This window comes from Podarcis tiliguerta (genome assembly GCF_965153285.1).
Source record: "Podarcis tiliguerta genome assembly, chromosome: 11".
Taxonomy (NCBI): domain Eukaryota; kingdom Metazoa; phylum Chordata; class Lepidosauria; order Squamata; family Lacertidae; genus Podarcis; species Podarcis tiliguerta.
Window position 1 is genome coordinate 55,255,100 of NC_139544.1, and position 13,947 is coordinate 55,269,046.

Genomic DNA, 13,947 nt, shown 5'->3' on the forward strand with positions numbered 1-13,947 from the left:
AGAATGGGGTGGTAGACTCCTGATTCAGGGATCTAACATGCAGAAGAATGGGGTGGTAGACTCCTGATTCAGGGATCTAACATGCAGAAGAATGGGGTGGTAGACTCCTGATTCAGGGATCTAACATGCAGAAGAATGGGGTGGTAGACTCCTGATTCAGGGTAGAATGAACACTTCCTTTTTTTGGTACGGCATTTTTCGCTCTATAAGACGCACCAGACCATAAGACGCACCTAGTTTTTGGAGGAGGAAAACAAGAAAAAAAATATTCTGAATCCCAGAAGCCAGAACAGCAAGAGGAATTGCTGTGCAGCGAAAGCAGCGATCCCTCTTGCTGTTCTGGCTTCTGGGATAGCTGCGCAGCCTGCATTCGCTCCATAAGATGCACACACATTTCCCCTTACTTTTTAGAAGGGAAAAAGTGAGTCTTATAGAACAAAAAATACGGTAAATGCTTTTTATTGGCGTTTCATTTAATACAAACAAAATACAGTAAAATTCAACAGTCATTTACCCACACTCTTTCCCCACACTCTGCTGAGCATTGGCTTCCTCCCCTCCCTTCAACAGGTTTTCTTATGTCAGTTACTTCGCCAAAGTTTCTTATTGTATCCAATCCTGTCTACATCGTAAGATTTATTTCAGTCCCGCCAGAGTCTTCTAATTTCTACAGCTATTATTTTATGCACTCCATAAATTTACTCCAATCTTTTTGGAATTTTGTTTCCTCCCGATTTTGGATCCTACCGGTCAGTTTTGCTAGTTCCACATAACCAACCATCTTCGTCCGCCACTCCTCTGTTGTTGGTAATTTCCATTTTTGGGCTGCAAAGTTCTGGTAGAATGAACAGTTCCAATGCACTTGCGGATCAAATTTATGAATGCTGTAAAAGATAAAATAGAGTGGAGACAGCAGGGAGAGCAAATTGCTTCTCCCAAATGGCTAGTTTTCTGCTTCTAGTTCTTCTTACTCAAGGGACCAATAAAAATGATCTCTTCCCTTGCAGTTTGATTTGTACAGTCCATTCTGCCACCTCATAATGTTAAATATCCAACCTGGGCTGCTGTGAGATGCTGCCGGCCAGAGCAATCCAGCAGCCTGTCTCTTCCTAAGTTAGCTTCATGTTAGCCTGTTGTGATTGTTTAGGGGTGCTTTCAGACTGTCGCTGGTTTAGGGTAGGATCGGGCCTTTTGCAACAAGGAACATCCTGACTCATGGTTCAGTCTCTTAGACACTGGTATGCAAGCAGCTTTCTGACTGTTATTTGCCCCCTGTTCACACATGCATACACACACAAAGTAGGACTAAAGCACAGCTTGCCGGCTGTTCGCCACCAAACCCCTTATTCGCTTACAGCCATGTGAAATCTGCCTCCCTGCCCTTAGCTAGCAAAATATTAGTGGCCTGATCAGGAACAAGATTACCTGGGGGTAGCTGTGTGGTGGGTCATGGGAACTTGCCTTAACACCCTTGTACAGTGGTACCTCAGGTTATACACGCTTCAGGTTACATGAGCTTCAGGTTGCAGACTCCGCTAACCCAGAAATAGTACCTCGGGTTAAGAACTTTGCTTCAGGATGAGAACAGAAATCGTGCTCTGGCAGCGCGGCAGCAGCAGGAGGCCGCATTAGCTAAAGTGGTGCTTCAGGTTAAGAACAGTTTCAGGTTAAGAACGGACCTCCAGAACGGATTAAGTTTGTAACCAGAGGTACCACTGTACTACAGGGATGCGGGTGGCACTGTGGGTTAAACCACAGAGCCTAGGACTTACCAATCAGAAGGTCGGCGGTTTGAATCCCCGCGACAGGGTGAGCTCCCGTTGCTCGGTCCCTGCTCCTGCCAACCTAGCAGTTCGAAAGCACATCAAAGTGCAAGTAGATAAATAGGTACCACTCCAGCGGGAAGGTAAACGGCGTTTCCGTGCGCTGCTCTGGTTCGCCAGAAGCGGCTTAGTCATGCTGGCCACATGACCCGGAAGCTGTACGCCGGCTCCCTCGGCCAATAAAGCGAGATGACCCCAGAGTCGGTCACGACTGGACCTAATGGTCAGGGGTCCCTTTACCTTTACCTTACCACTGTTCTTCAGCTTTCTGCAGACAACTTCTGATGCAAAAGGACAGCACTTACTATAGAACCCTCTTTGGCTTCTGGGCTGGCAATGTGGTAAAGTAACGTGCCCATCCCTCGTGGGAGGACGGATTAGTCTTGAGGGCTTCTAGTTGCTGACCCCTCTTTGGAAGCATTCCTCCTGAGGTTGAGTTATCGGCAACAGAGAGGGTGTGTTTGTGCGCTTGGGACTTCCTCTTGTATGCATTCTTACTGTCATAACCTGGAAACAAACTAGGTGATTGTCCTGTCCGACCTTCCTCATTGTTCAGCTGTATTTTTAGTAACTCTTGTCAGGCCAGGCAAACCGGGAGAACAGGTGGAGTCTTCATTTTCTGCCAGCAGCATCTGACACGTTGTTTGATTGCGATGCCTCTCGTTGCAAACTTTGCATAAGAAATGCTCCTGTGATTTCCATGTTCCAGTCGTGGGTGGTTTACCGGTACTTGCAAATACAGCCTTTAATCATTTTATCTGCTGTCAGCTTGTGGTGCTTTGAACAGTTGTTTTATCATATATATATATATATATATATATATATATATATATATATTGTTTTGTATTTTTATGTCTCATGAGCTGCTTTGTGAGGGTTTTATGCCATGAAAGGCAGCCTTAAAAATACTTCTATCTATTCATGAGCCGGTCACTATTGTTTCTCAAGACGGAACTTCACCATCGCAAAGTTTTCAGCTTTTACTTAAAAGGAAAAAAAGAGGGGGGGACATCTGGGCACTTTACAGTGGTACCTCAGGTTAAGAATTTAATTTGTTCTGGAGGTCCGTTCTTAACCTGAGGTACCACTTTAGCTAATGGGGCCTCCCGCTGCCGCTCTGCCGCCGCCACACGATTTCTGTTCTCATCCTGAAGTAAAGTTCTTAACCTGAGGTACTACTTCTGGGTTAGCAGAGTCTGAAACCTGAAGCGTTTGTAACCCGAGGTACCACTGTATAGCAAACAGTAAAAAAAAAAAAACAACCACAAAGCAAGTGTGACAAGTCTTTGTGCAAAACTATAAAGTTGAAGGAATTAGTGGAAACCTGCATTAAATGTCTGGGTAAAAAAATGGACAAATTCTGTAACCTGAAGCGTCTGTAACCTGAGGTACCACGGTACTTCCTACAAATACAGGCCTTCATCTTGCAGTGCTAAACTCTGGAACTCACTTCCACAGGAGACGGCCACAAATGTGGATGGCTTTCAAAGAGGATTAGACAAATTTGTGCAGGATGAGACTAAACCTGATGGCTATGTTTTACCTCATTGCTAGAGGCAGTAATGCTTTGGAATACCAGTGGCTGGGAATCACAGGTGGGGAGACTGCTGTAGTGCTCAGACTCTGTTTTTGAGAATCCCACAGACATTATCGAAAAGGTCAATCAACTTTCAAATGCAGCCCAACAGAACCCCCTTTCGCAGTGAATATTCTGCAGAAAGATGCATTGAGGCTGGACCTCAATGTCCGGGCTGAACGATGGGGGTGGTTACGTAGCAGTTAAGAGTCTCAAACAACGACCAGGGAGCCCTGGATTCAAATCTCCACTCAGCCATGGCATTCACGGGCAGACCTTTGCTGCTCATCTCACAGGCCAGCCTACCTCGCAGGGTTATTGTGAGGGTAACACGAAGAGAACTATGTGTGCTACTTCATGCTTGGCGAGAAGGTGGGTGGGATTTAAAAAAATACACTAAATATGATTGACAAAGAGGAAAAATAAGCAAGGGCAGCTTTTCTGAGCCTTGCCTGAGAAGCTAGACTGGCTCAAATTGTGTTTCTTCTAGAATTTTAAAAGGGGTGGGATGGAACCATTTCTCCTTTTGCATTTGGCCAGCAAGGTCAGCATGGTTTTTAAAAAAATACTTTTTCCTTTTCAACCTGGGATAAGCAATTGTGAAAATCACAGGCTTCTGGTTTCTCTTAACTGCATACCCTTGTCAGAAACCATTCTTCCTTCAGAGCACAGCACCTCTTCTTCCCACAATCTACTGCGTCTGAAAGTGTTTTGTGTGTAACAAGCAACTCTTGAAAACTGGAGTTAATTAGCACCTGCAAATGTTCCCTGATCTCGCCAACACGCCAGCTGATCCTCCCCAACTCACCTCTGCTCCTAAATAAAGCTTCTGTTGCTAAGCACAGCGTTGCCACCTTTTTTGTCTGACAGGGCTCCTCTATCTGTGAATCACATGGAAATTCAACCGATGCAGCCTTTTCCTGGGCAATAGTAACGGAGAGCTCCACCTGTTGAATGTTTGCCACCTATCAATCAGAACTACACCAAAAAGACCACAATCTTAACAGTCCCACCCTAACCATGTTGAGTCTAAACAACCTTTGCATTCAAGGAAGTAGTGCCTTTAGGACCTGCAGCAAACAATGCTTATTTGGAAGTAAATCAGAGTTCAATGTGGCTTACTCGCAAGTAAGTGTGTGCAGGAGTGCTGCCTTGCCATTACTCCAAATGAATTTCCATTTCCATTACTCCCAAGAGTGTACCTAAGGATTGCAGCTGTACGGTCCAATGCTACATGCATTATCACTCTCAGGACAAATACCACATAATACATTTAAGGCACATGGCTTCTATCAACAAATTATGGGAATTGTAGTTTGTTAAAGTCGCTGGGAACTCTTTCTCTCTTAGCGGTAAACTACAGTTCTAACCTAGGATGCGGGTGGCGCTGTGGGTTAAACCACAGAGCCTAGGGCTTGCTGATCAGAAGGTCGGCGGTTCGAATCCCCGTGACGGGGTGAGCTCCCATTGCTCGGTCCCTGCTCCTGCCTACCTAGCAGTTCAAAAGCATGAAGTGCAAGTAGATAAATAGGTACTGCTCTGGCAGGAAGGTAAACGGCATTTCCCTGCGCTGCTTTGGTTTGCCAGAAGCGGCTTAGTCATGCTGGCCACATGACCCGGAAGCTGTACGCCGGCTCCCTCGGCCAATAAAGCGAGATGAGCGCCACAACCCCAGAGTCGGCTACAACTGGACCTAACGGTCAGGGGTCCCCTTTACCTTTACCTTACAGTTCTACCACAAACTTATATCTATATAATCCAAACCTGCTTTCTTGGTAGTAAAGCCCACTGAAATCAATGGGGGTTAACATCTGAGTAAACATGGTAAAGATTTGCATCAAAGGTTTTGCAGCAAAACAAGAAACTTCTGCGATATGTTAAAAGACGAACAAATTATCCTATAAACCTTTATAGACTATAGTCCACGTCATCAGACTTATAAGGTTTTGCTCTGAGTTATAAATATGCATAGCATAAATTTATTGGGACCAGTTGCTGCAAATTTGTTAAAGTTACTGGGAAGTATAGTTCTTTGAGGAGTGAACTACAATTCCCAAGGTTCTTGGGGTGGGTGTTTTAAATGTATAGTGAATATGCAGCTTTATTTTGGACCTCTTTAACCTGACTTGTGAAATTTAAGATCATGTACACGATTGTTGGGAACAAGCCTCCCCCCTCCCCACCCCCCAATTAAAACATCGTGTTTTAATTGTAACCTGCCCTGAGACCTTTGGGTGAAGGCTGGGCAAAATAAAATAACAACTATAATTATTATTAATACCCCATTGAACTCAAGTCATTTTTGAGTAACCACATATAAAAGGATGGCACTGTCTGTGCTCTGGAGTAGTTCTCAGATTACCCCTCCCCCAAGTCAAGGAAAAGCCTCAAACTCCTTTTTTTTTTTTTTACAATTTGTGCAAAAAAGAGGAAATTTGAACATGCATTTCTTAGCCCTCTATGAGAAGCTACACACAGAGAGAAATCCTTCTACTTTTCTTTTTTTTAATTCCATTTTTCAACAGTGGTATTTCCATTTAAAACATTTCCAACTTTTTACACATCTGGGATTACTTGAATATCCGGACTTTCCCAGCCCCCACCCCGGTTCCCAATATTTATCTGTTGTTTCTACTGCATCTAATTACCTACATTCTTCAAATTCATTTTATATCCACTTTTAACTTAAACCTTATTACATTACTGTATACAGGTAAGTGCTATAGCAATCCTGCTGACGTCTTTAAAGCTTCACAGCGATCTTTAAGGTGCTCTGTGAATTTCCCCCACCTTCTGCACAACTTTTTAAAGGCATTTTGCTAGCGGGCACCAACTCCATCTCAGGGGCCTAACCATCCCCAGCCCTTCCCCTTTTGTCCAATTCAGAGGGGAAGAATGGGTTCCTTTTTTCTTTTCTTTTTGCGCGTGCACCGGCTTTAAGACCCAGCAGAAAAGGGAAGCAGGGAAGGGAGTGGGGGGGGGGTGAGAAGGCACGGAGAATTGAGGAACTTGCGTGGAGCAGCTCGGCCGGGCAGCAGCAGCAGCAACAGCAGCCTGGGCACTTTTTGCGCACCTGGCAGAAGAGGTGGGGAATCTAACCTGTTGCAGCCACCATGCGGGAGACGCTTTTCAAGGACAACTTCTGGGTGAGAGGGGAGAAAGCGTGGGAGCGCGTCCGGCCTCTGGAAGGAAAAGTTAGACACCCACACCTCTCCTTTAAGGCTTAGTTATAAGGGGTTGGGGAGAGGGGGGCGTTCGCATACCTGCAGCAAAGCTGCACGGATGCAATGCGCAGACCCTGCGCCTCTAAGGGCGAATCTCTCTCCAGGTGCGCGGGTCCTCCTGGCGATGCAGCTGTTTTTGTGTCTGTGTGCGGCGGTGGAGGGGAAGCGCAGCTGGCGCAATTGCTCCCTCCGGGCAGCTCTTAAAGGCGCAAGGGCTGTTTGGGAGACTCAAAAGGCGAGTCGAGGTCCTACCTAGAGGCTGGTTTTCGCCCTGTGTGGCGCCTCGAGCGAAGCGTCTTGTCCCAGCTGGAAGGTTGTAAGCAATTATCGCGGCTTAAAAGTTTTATTTTGTGCAGGTGAGAGCTAAGGAAATGGACCTTGGTCCCAGAAAAGCGTGCCACAGCGAATTTGTGCTGAGCTTTAGGGTGTTGCATGGATACATAGAGTCACAGAACTGGGTGGGACCCTGAGGGTCGTCTCTAGACCAATCCCCTGAAATGTGTGAATTTGCCCCCTGCGAGGATCGAACCTGCAACCTTGGCATTATCGGCACCAGGCTGTAACCTGTGCGTTGGTTGTGTGTTTGGTCTGTGCAGGGTCTGGATTGAGCAGCGGCTGTTTCTGCCTGTTTCTGGTCCCTCCCTGTCCTTAAATGCTCTGCTTTCCTTCTGAGTCTCTTCCTTTTTCTGCCTGCCTCTTCCTGCTCATTCTCCAGGCTCTCAACAGAGAGGTGTGCCAGTCCAGATGATGATCCTGTTCTCACAGTGGCCAGCCAGTGGGAAGCCTGCATGACAGACCTCAGTGCAACAGCATTCACGATTCCAGGCAACTGATATTGAGAGGCACAATGCCTTTGGAGCAAGAGGCGGAACTTAGCCATTTTTAGCCTTCTCCTCCATGAATTTGCCTAACCATCCATTGTCGGTGGCCACTGTCGCCTCTTGAGAGATAGCTTGGGAGCCATTATGGTGTAGTGGTTAAGAGCGGTGGACTCGTAATCTGGTGAACCAGGTTCACTTCCCCGCTCCTCCACATGCAGCTGGGTGACCTTGGGCTAGTCACACTTCTCTGAAGTCTCTCAGCCTCACTCACCTCACAGAGTGTTTGTTGTGGGGGAGGAAGGGAAAAGGAGATTGTTAACTGCTTTGAGACTCCTTAAGGGGAGTGAAAGGAACGCAGGTGGCACTGTGGGTTAAACCACAGAGCCTAGGACTTGCTGATCAGAAGGTCGGTGGTTCAAATCCCCGCGACGGGGTGAGCTCCCGTTGCTCGGTCCCTGCTCCTGGCAACCTAGCAGTTCGAAAGCACGTCAAAGTGCAAGTAGATGAATAGGTACCGCTCTGGCGGGAAGGTAAATGGCGTTTCCGTGCGCTGCTCTGGTTCGCCAGAAGCGGCTTAGTCATGCTGGCCACATGACCCGGAAGCTGTACACCAGCTCCCTTGGCCTATACAGGAGTGAAAGGGGAGTGAAAGGCGGGATATGAAGTCCAAACTCTTCTCTTCTTCTTGAGGGATTGAATTCCATGGTTTATTTAACTCTGTGTTGGGTGCAAAACATCCTCTGGTCTGCCCTTGATCTTCCGACATTCAACTGCCCTTGATTTTCCAACCTCACCTGGAGTACTGTGTCCAGTTCTGGGCACCACAGTTCAAGAAGGACACTGACAAACTGGAACGTGTCCAGAGGAGGGCAACCAAAATGGTCAAAGGCCTGGAAACGATGCCTTCTGAGGAACGGCTAAGGGAGCTGGGCATGTTTAGCCTGGAGAAGAGGAGGTTAAGGGGTGATATGATAGCCATGTTCAAATATATAAAAGGATGTCACATAGAGGAGGGAGAAAGGTTGTTTTCTGCTGCTCCAGAGAAGCGGACACGGAGCAATGGATCCAAACTACAAGAAAGAAGATTCCACCTAAACATTAGGAAGAACTTCCTGACAGTAAGAGCTGTTCGACAGTGGAATTTGCTGCCAAGGAGTGTGGTGGAGTCTCCTTCTTTGGAGGTCTTAAGCAGAGGCTTGACAACCATATGTCAGGAGTGCTCTGTTTCCTGCTTGGCAGGCGGTTGGACTCGATGGCCCTCGTGGTCTCTTCCAACTCTATGATTCTATGAACTTCTTTGGATTTCTATGAGTTCCTCAGTTATGCAAGAGGGAGGAAAGCTTTTCTCCATTCTGTTGCATGGGACCATTCCCAAGTTCTAAAGTTATAGAGAGTGAGAAAAAAAATGTTTCTACTTTCTTCACACCATTCATAATTTTATAGACTCCTCTCGTGTCTCCCCCGCCTTTTGCTCAGCTTTTAAAAAACCACCAAGTCCCAGATGTTGTAATCCTTCCTCATAGGGGAATTGCTCCAGTCCCTTCTTGAGCATTTCGGTTGCTGATTTTGGAATCTTTTTAAGCTCTACAATATCCATTTCGAGGCACAGTGACCAGAACTGTGGTTATATCATAGATTTGCATTTTATGTTCCTGCCCATTCCTAATTATTCATAAAAAAGGAGTTTTCTTATCTACAGCTGCTGCACACTGGCTTGGCACTTTATTTAAGGTGCCTGGTATGACCCCCCCCCCCAAGGTCTATCTTCTGGTCAGCCACCACTATTTCAGAGCTTGCTACCATATATATCAAGTTAGAGGTGGTTTTTTCTCTCTCCCTAAAATGCATCAGTTTACATTTGCTTACGCTGAATTTCATTTGCTATTTTAAAGCCCTTTCAGCCTGTTTTGAGAGATTTTTTGTGGAGCTCTTCACATTGTTCAGAATACCAGGATTTGGCCTTGGCTCATCAGTTGTTGTAATGGCCATGAGCATGTGCAGAGTGCTTCCCTTGCACCGTCAAATTGTCCAGAGATAGGCCAAAAGTTTCTGTGATTAGTAATGAAGAACTCTCAGTTCACGCAAGCTGGAATAGCGGTATATATCTTTCTTTTTTTAATTAGCCAATGCCAACCTCCTTCTCTGACTTGCAGCTATTATCTTATTTGATAAATGCATTTCTGGGATGCACTAAATTTATACAGTGAACACTGGCATTTTCCTTCTAGCTATCCTAATAGGAATGATTCTGTTCCGATTCTGTTCCATTTGCTTTAGAATCTTATTTTTCTCCTCCTCTCTAAGCTGGTGTACCATAGTGGCAAGCAGCCCAATCCCAACCAAACAGCCGTTTGGTTGATCCTAAGTTATTGTCTAACTGTGGATTTTGGAGGGTTTTCTTTCCCCCTCCCTTATGAACTGATAATAATAATAAATAATAATTTATTATTTGTACTCCACCCATCTGGCTGGGTTTCCCCTGCCACTCTGGGCGGCTTCTAACAAAGATTAAAAATACATTAAAATGTCACACATTAAAAACTTCAGATGTCTTCTAAATATCAGGTAGTTGTTTATCTCTTTGACATCTGATGGGAGGGCGTTCCACAGGGCAGGCGTCACCACCAAGAAGGCCCTCTGCCTGGCTCCCTGAAACTTGGCTTCTCACAGTGAGGGAACCGCCAGAAGGCCCTCAGCACTGGACCTCAGCGTCCGGGCAGAACGAAGGGGGTGGAGATGCTCCTTCAGGTATACTCAACCACTTTGAGAATCATTGCTCTGTGAGGGGAACGGGGTGGTCTCCTAACAACTCTCAGCAGCCCAAACAAACCACAGTTTCCAGGATTTTTGGGGAGGAAGTCATGACCATTTAAAGTGGGATAATACTGCTATACAGTGGTACCTCAGGTTAAATACTTAATTCGTTCTTCACCTGAAACTGTTCTTAACCTGAGGCACCACTTTAGCTAATGGGGCCTCCTGCTGCCGCCGCGCCGCCGGAACATAATTTCTGTTCTCATTCTGAAGCAAAGTTCTTAACCTGAGCTACTATTTCTGGGTTAGCGGAGTCTGTAACCTGAAGCGTATGTAACCTGAGGTTACCACTGTAAATGTACAATGCAAGTGGTGCCTCAATGGATTTACAAAGCCAGGAATTCAGAAAAGGCTACAGACCAGAGAAACAGTGAAAGATTTAAGGACGCAGCAATTGGACACACACAAAAATCGCTTGTACGATTTCGCATCCTGCATATTCACATAGTAGCAAAGACAGACAACGGACCTTGACTCCCAGAGTTTAGGATCACACAGCGGGAGAGCCTCTTGAAGGCCAACCTTCTGGACTCTCTGTTTAAACCAATCCCTCTTCCCAGAGAACTCTGGGAATTATGCCTCTGGGAGGGGAACAGGGGAGTCTCCTTTCAACTTGCGGCGCCCTTTACAAAACTACAGTTCCCAGGATTCTCTGGAAGAAGCAGGAACTGGTAAAACTGGCCAGAAACATCAGGGGGAAGCTGCCAAGTGTGGATCCTTGGGATACAAACTCTGTATATGTTAAGTTGTGGGTGAACATATCAGACAGCACAGCGATTCTTCAAACAGCTCTTGTTTATTCACAGGCCAGAACAGAACTGAACTGAAGGGTTCAGCCAGCCTGCTTATATAGAACTCCAGTAGAACGCAACATTAACCATTTTCTGTAACTATCCAATCACTGAACGTCACTTTCGATTCCTTTTTTAAAAAATTTAAAGTTTTTTATTTATACAACAAGAAAAACAAACAAACAAAAAACACAAATACCAAATTATACACAAATTACAAAAATAACCATAGACACATAATATTCTTAGCAAACAATAAAACATCTATTGGTCTTAACACTAAAGACCCAACCTCCCGTCTATTCCATACTTCAAATTCATATTACTTATTGCCAATACACATTTTTTTTTATAATTAAACTTATTCTCATTAAATCTAATTTCTTATATCTACCTTACAACTATTACTGAAGTTCCTCGAATGCTGCAACAGAATTTAAACTATATTTATGTTTCAGATATTCTTTAAAAACCTCCCATTTAGAAACAAATTCCTGTTTTGATTTATTCTTTATTTTTTCTGATAAACCATCTAATTCAGCATATTCTGTCAGCTTTTGGATCCAATCTTGAATAGAGGGGATGTCATTACTCTTCCATTTTGCCACGATCAGAACTCTTCCTGCTGCCATCACATATAAAAAGATACCCTTCCTCTTTTGTGGAAGATCCAAATCTGTTATTCCCAGGAGGTAGGCCTCTGGTTTTTTATTGAAAGAGATCTTTAGCATTTTTTGTAGTTCTGCATGGATACTCTCCCAGAATACCTGTATTTTCCTACATATCCACCACATATGGTAGAAAGTTCCTGAGACTCCGCATCTCCAACAATTACTTGATACATTTTTATACATTTTTGAAAGCTTCCATGGTGTTAGATACCATCGATGTTGCATTTTTTTGAAAGTTCTCTCTAATTGTGTAACAATTTGTGAATTTCCAATTGATCTTCGATTCCTTATTTGCATATGTGGACCTGAGTGAAAGCTAGTATCCCCCTGCTGGCCCAGGCTGAGAACTTCAGTACATAACAGTATATCCTCAAGTGCTTTGAGGGGGCTTGCATATCACTTTCTACTGTTGCGACCTTCATTGTCCTGCCCCCAACATCTAGGCCTGCCCCAAAGCAATTCTGGGAAAAGGACCGACTAAAGAGATGGTCGACTGGAGTCTGCCCTACCTGGCCCTTGCTCCGCCCCCCAGCCGGCAGCTGATTGGGCAACTGGGGAGGGGGCGGGGCGACGGCCAGCAAGCAAAGTGGGTGTCACCCAGGCACAGGCCCATAGCTATCAAAGGATTCCTCACAAGAAAAGGGAAAGGTTGACAGCTATGCACAGGTCACAAACCCCGCCCACTGCTTTGATGATGAGTGAGCTGTCATTCCCCAGAGATGCCTGGGATTGAACCTGGAGTCTTCTGCATGCAAAGCAGATGCTCTACAACTGAGCTACAGCCCTAACTAACATTTCTGATCTGCAAGGAGTACACCTATGTGGTGTAGTGGTTAAGAGCGGTAGACTCGTAATCTGGTGAACCGGGTTCGATTCCCCGCTCCTCCACATGCAGCTGCTGGGTGACCTTGGGCTAGTCACACTTCTCTGAAGTCTCTCAGCCCCACTCACCTCACAGAGTGTTTGTTGTGGGGGAGGAAGGGAAAAGGAGAATGTTGGCCGCTTTGAGACTCCCTAGGGTAGCGAGAAAGCGGGATATCAAATCCAAACTCTTCTTCTTTTCTTCTTCAGCAGCTTCTCTTAATCTCCTAGTCCAGCCTTTGCTAACATAGCACCCTCCAGAAGTGTTTGACTACAACTCCCGGCAGTCCATGTCACACCCTCTAAATTCTAAATATGCCCGATGTACCCCAAGTTCAGAGTGTAGCAGGAACCCCCCCCCCAATCATTCAGTTTGTACAAACTTCACACACACACACTCACACACTACATACGCTACACTTCTCTTATAAATTCATAGAAAATCAACCATACATCAAATTTGCACTGTTCCACTTTTATTTTACTCCATGAGGGAAAGACTACAGAATAGGGAAGGTTTGATACAGGGCGCCATAATCCCTTCACCATCCCAGCACATCCACAGGAGCCCTGCCCAGTTGCTATGCCAACCCTGATGATCCCAGACAGAGGACAATCAGGATCACAAAGAACTTGCATATGGGAGTGGATTCGGCAGAGGACAGTGATCGGATCTTCCCTCGGGGTTCCCTCAGGGGGCAGGAAACTGCGACTACCTTTTGTCTTCAGAAAATGACTCATGAGGGGGGGAAAGAGGGGAACCAGCCAGGTGACAGGACACTCAGGTTACCACCACAACTCCTCCCTCAACCCCTCCTTTCTGTAATATATGCATGATGTTTCTGGGGGTGGGCTTGACCTAGAGGAGGGGAATTTCAAAAGTTTTTATAAGGTCTTGTACACCATTTTCTGGGTCTTTCCTCTCTTGCGAGTGAGGGTAACACCCTGCTGCAACAGTTCAATAAAGGCCAAGCCCACAGGCTGCTGATTTGCTCCAATTTACTCTGGTTGGTGTCTTTACTTTTTGTCCAAGCGAGCCCTTGGTAACAAGAGACACACCCCTGCTGTATTGCATACCTCCCTCCTTGCTGCCCCTGCTCCCCAGAGCTCCCCTTCTCCTGATGGAAATCAGCTCCTTGCAATCAGCTCAGTCGGTAGAGCATGAGACTCTTAATCTCATGGGTCATGGGTTCAAGATTCCTGCATTGCCGGGGGTTGGATTAGATGACCCTCGGGGTCCCTTCCGACTTTACGATTTTATGATTTCAACACCACACGAAGAGGGTGCCTCTCTTTGCAACCGCTCCCACCTTTGCCTTCTTTCCGCCTCTTTCCATTTCCTCCTGTCGCTTTGCCTTTTCAGGCT

The 13,947-nt window shown here is 45.8% G+C and overlaps 1 protein-coding gene and 1 long non-coding RNA gene across 3 annotated transcripts in view; one reads left to right on the top strand and one right to left on the bottom strand.

Moving 5' to 3' along the window:
• Positions 1–13,947, top strand: part of PSTPIP2 (proline-serine-threonine phosphatase interacting protein 2) — a 66,535-nt gene that overhangs the window by 420 nt on the left and 52,168 nt on the right. The window contains exon 1 of one of the 2 annotated variants that reach the window (XM_083403112.1): positions 6,371–6,545. The exons of the other annotated variant lie outside the window; for it this stretch is intronic. Within the exon in view, the coding sequence (XP_083259238.1) occupies positions 6,513–6,545 (33 nt within the window). The 5' untranslated portion in view covers positions 6,371–6,512. Of the gene's footprint in view, positions 1–6,370; positions 6,546–13,947 lie in introns of those variants that run through there. 2 annotated transcript variants of the gene reach the window in all.
• On the bottom strand, positions 448–3,454 carry LOC310659630. The gene is made up of 2 exons (XR_014502885.1): positions 3,367–3,454; positions 448–884 (listed from the first exon to the last, which is right to left on the bottom strand). It is a non-coding gene; the product is annotated as an uncharacterized lncRNA (long non-coding RNA).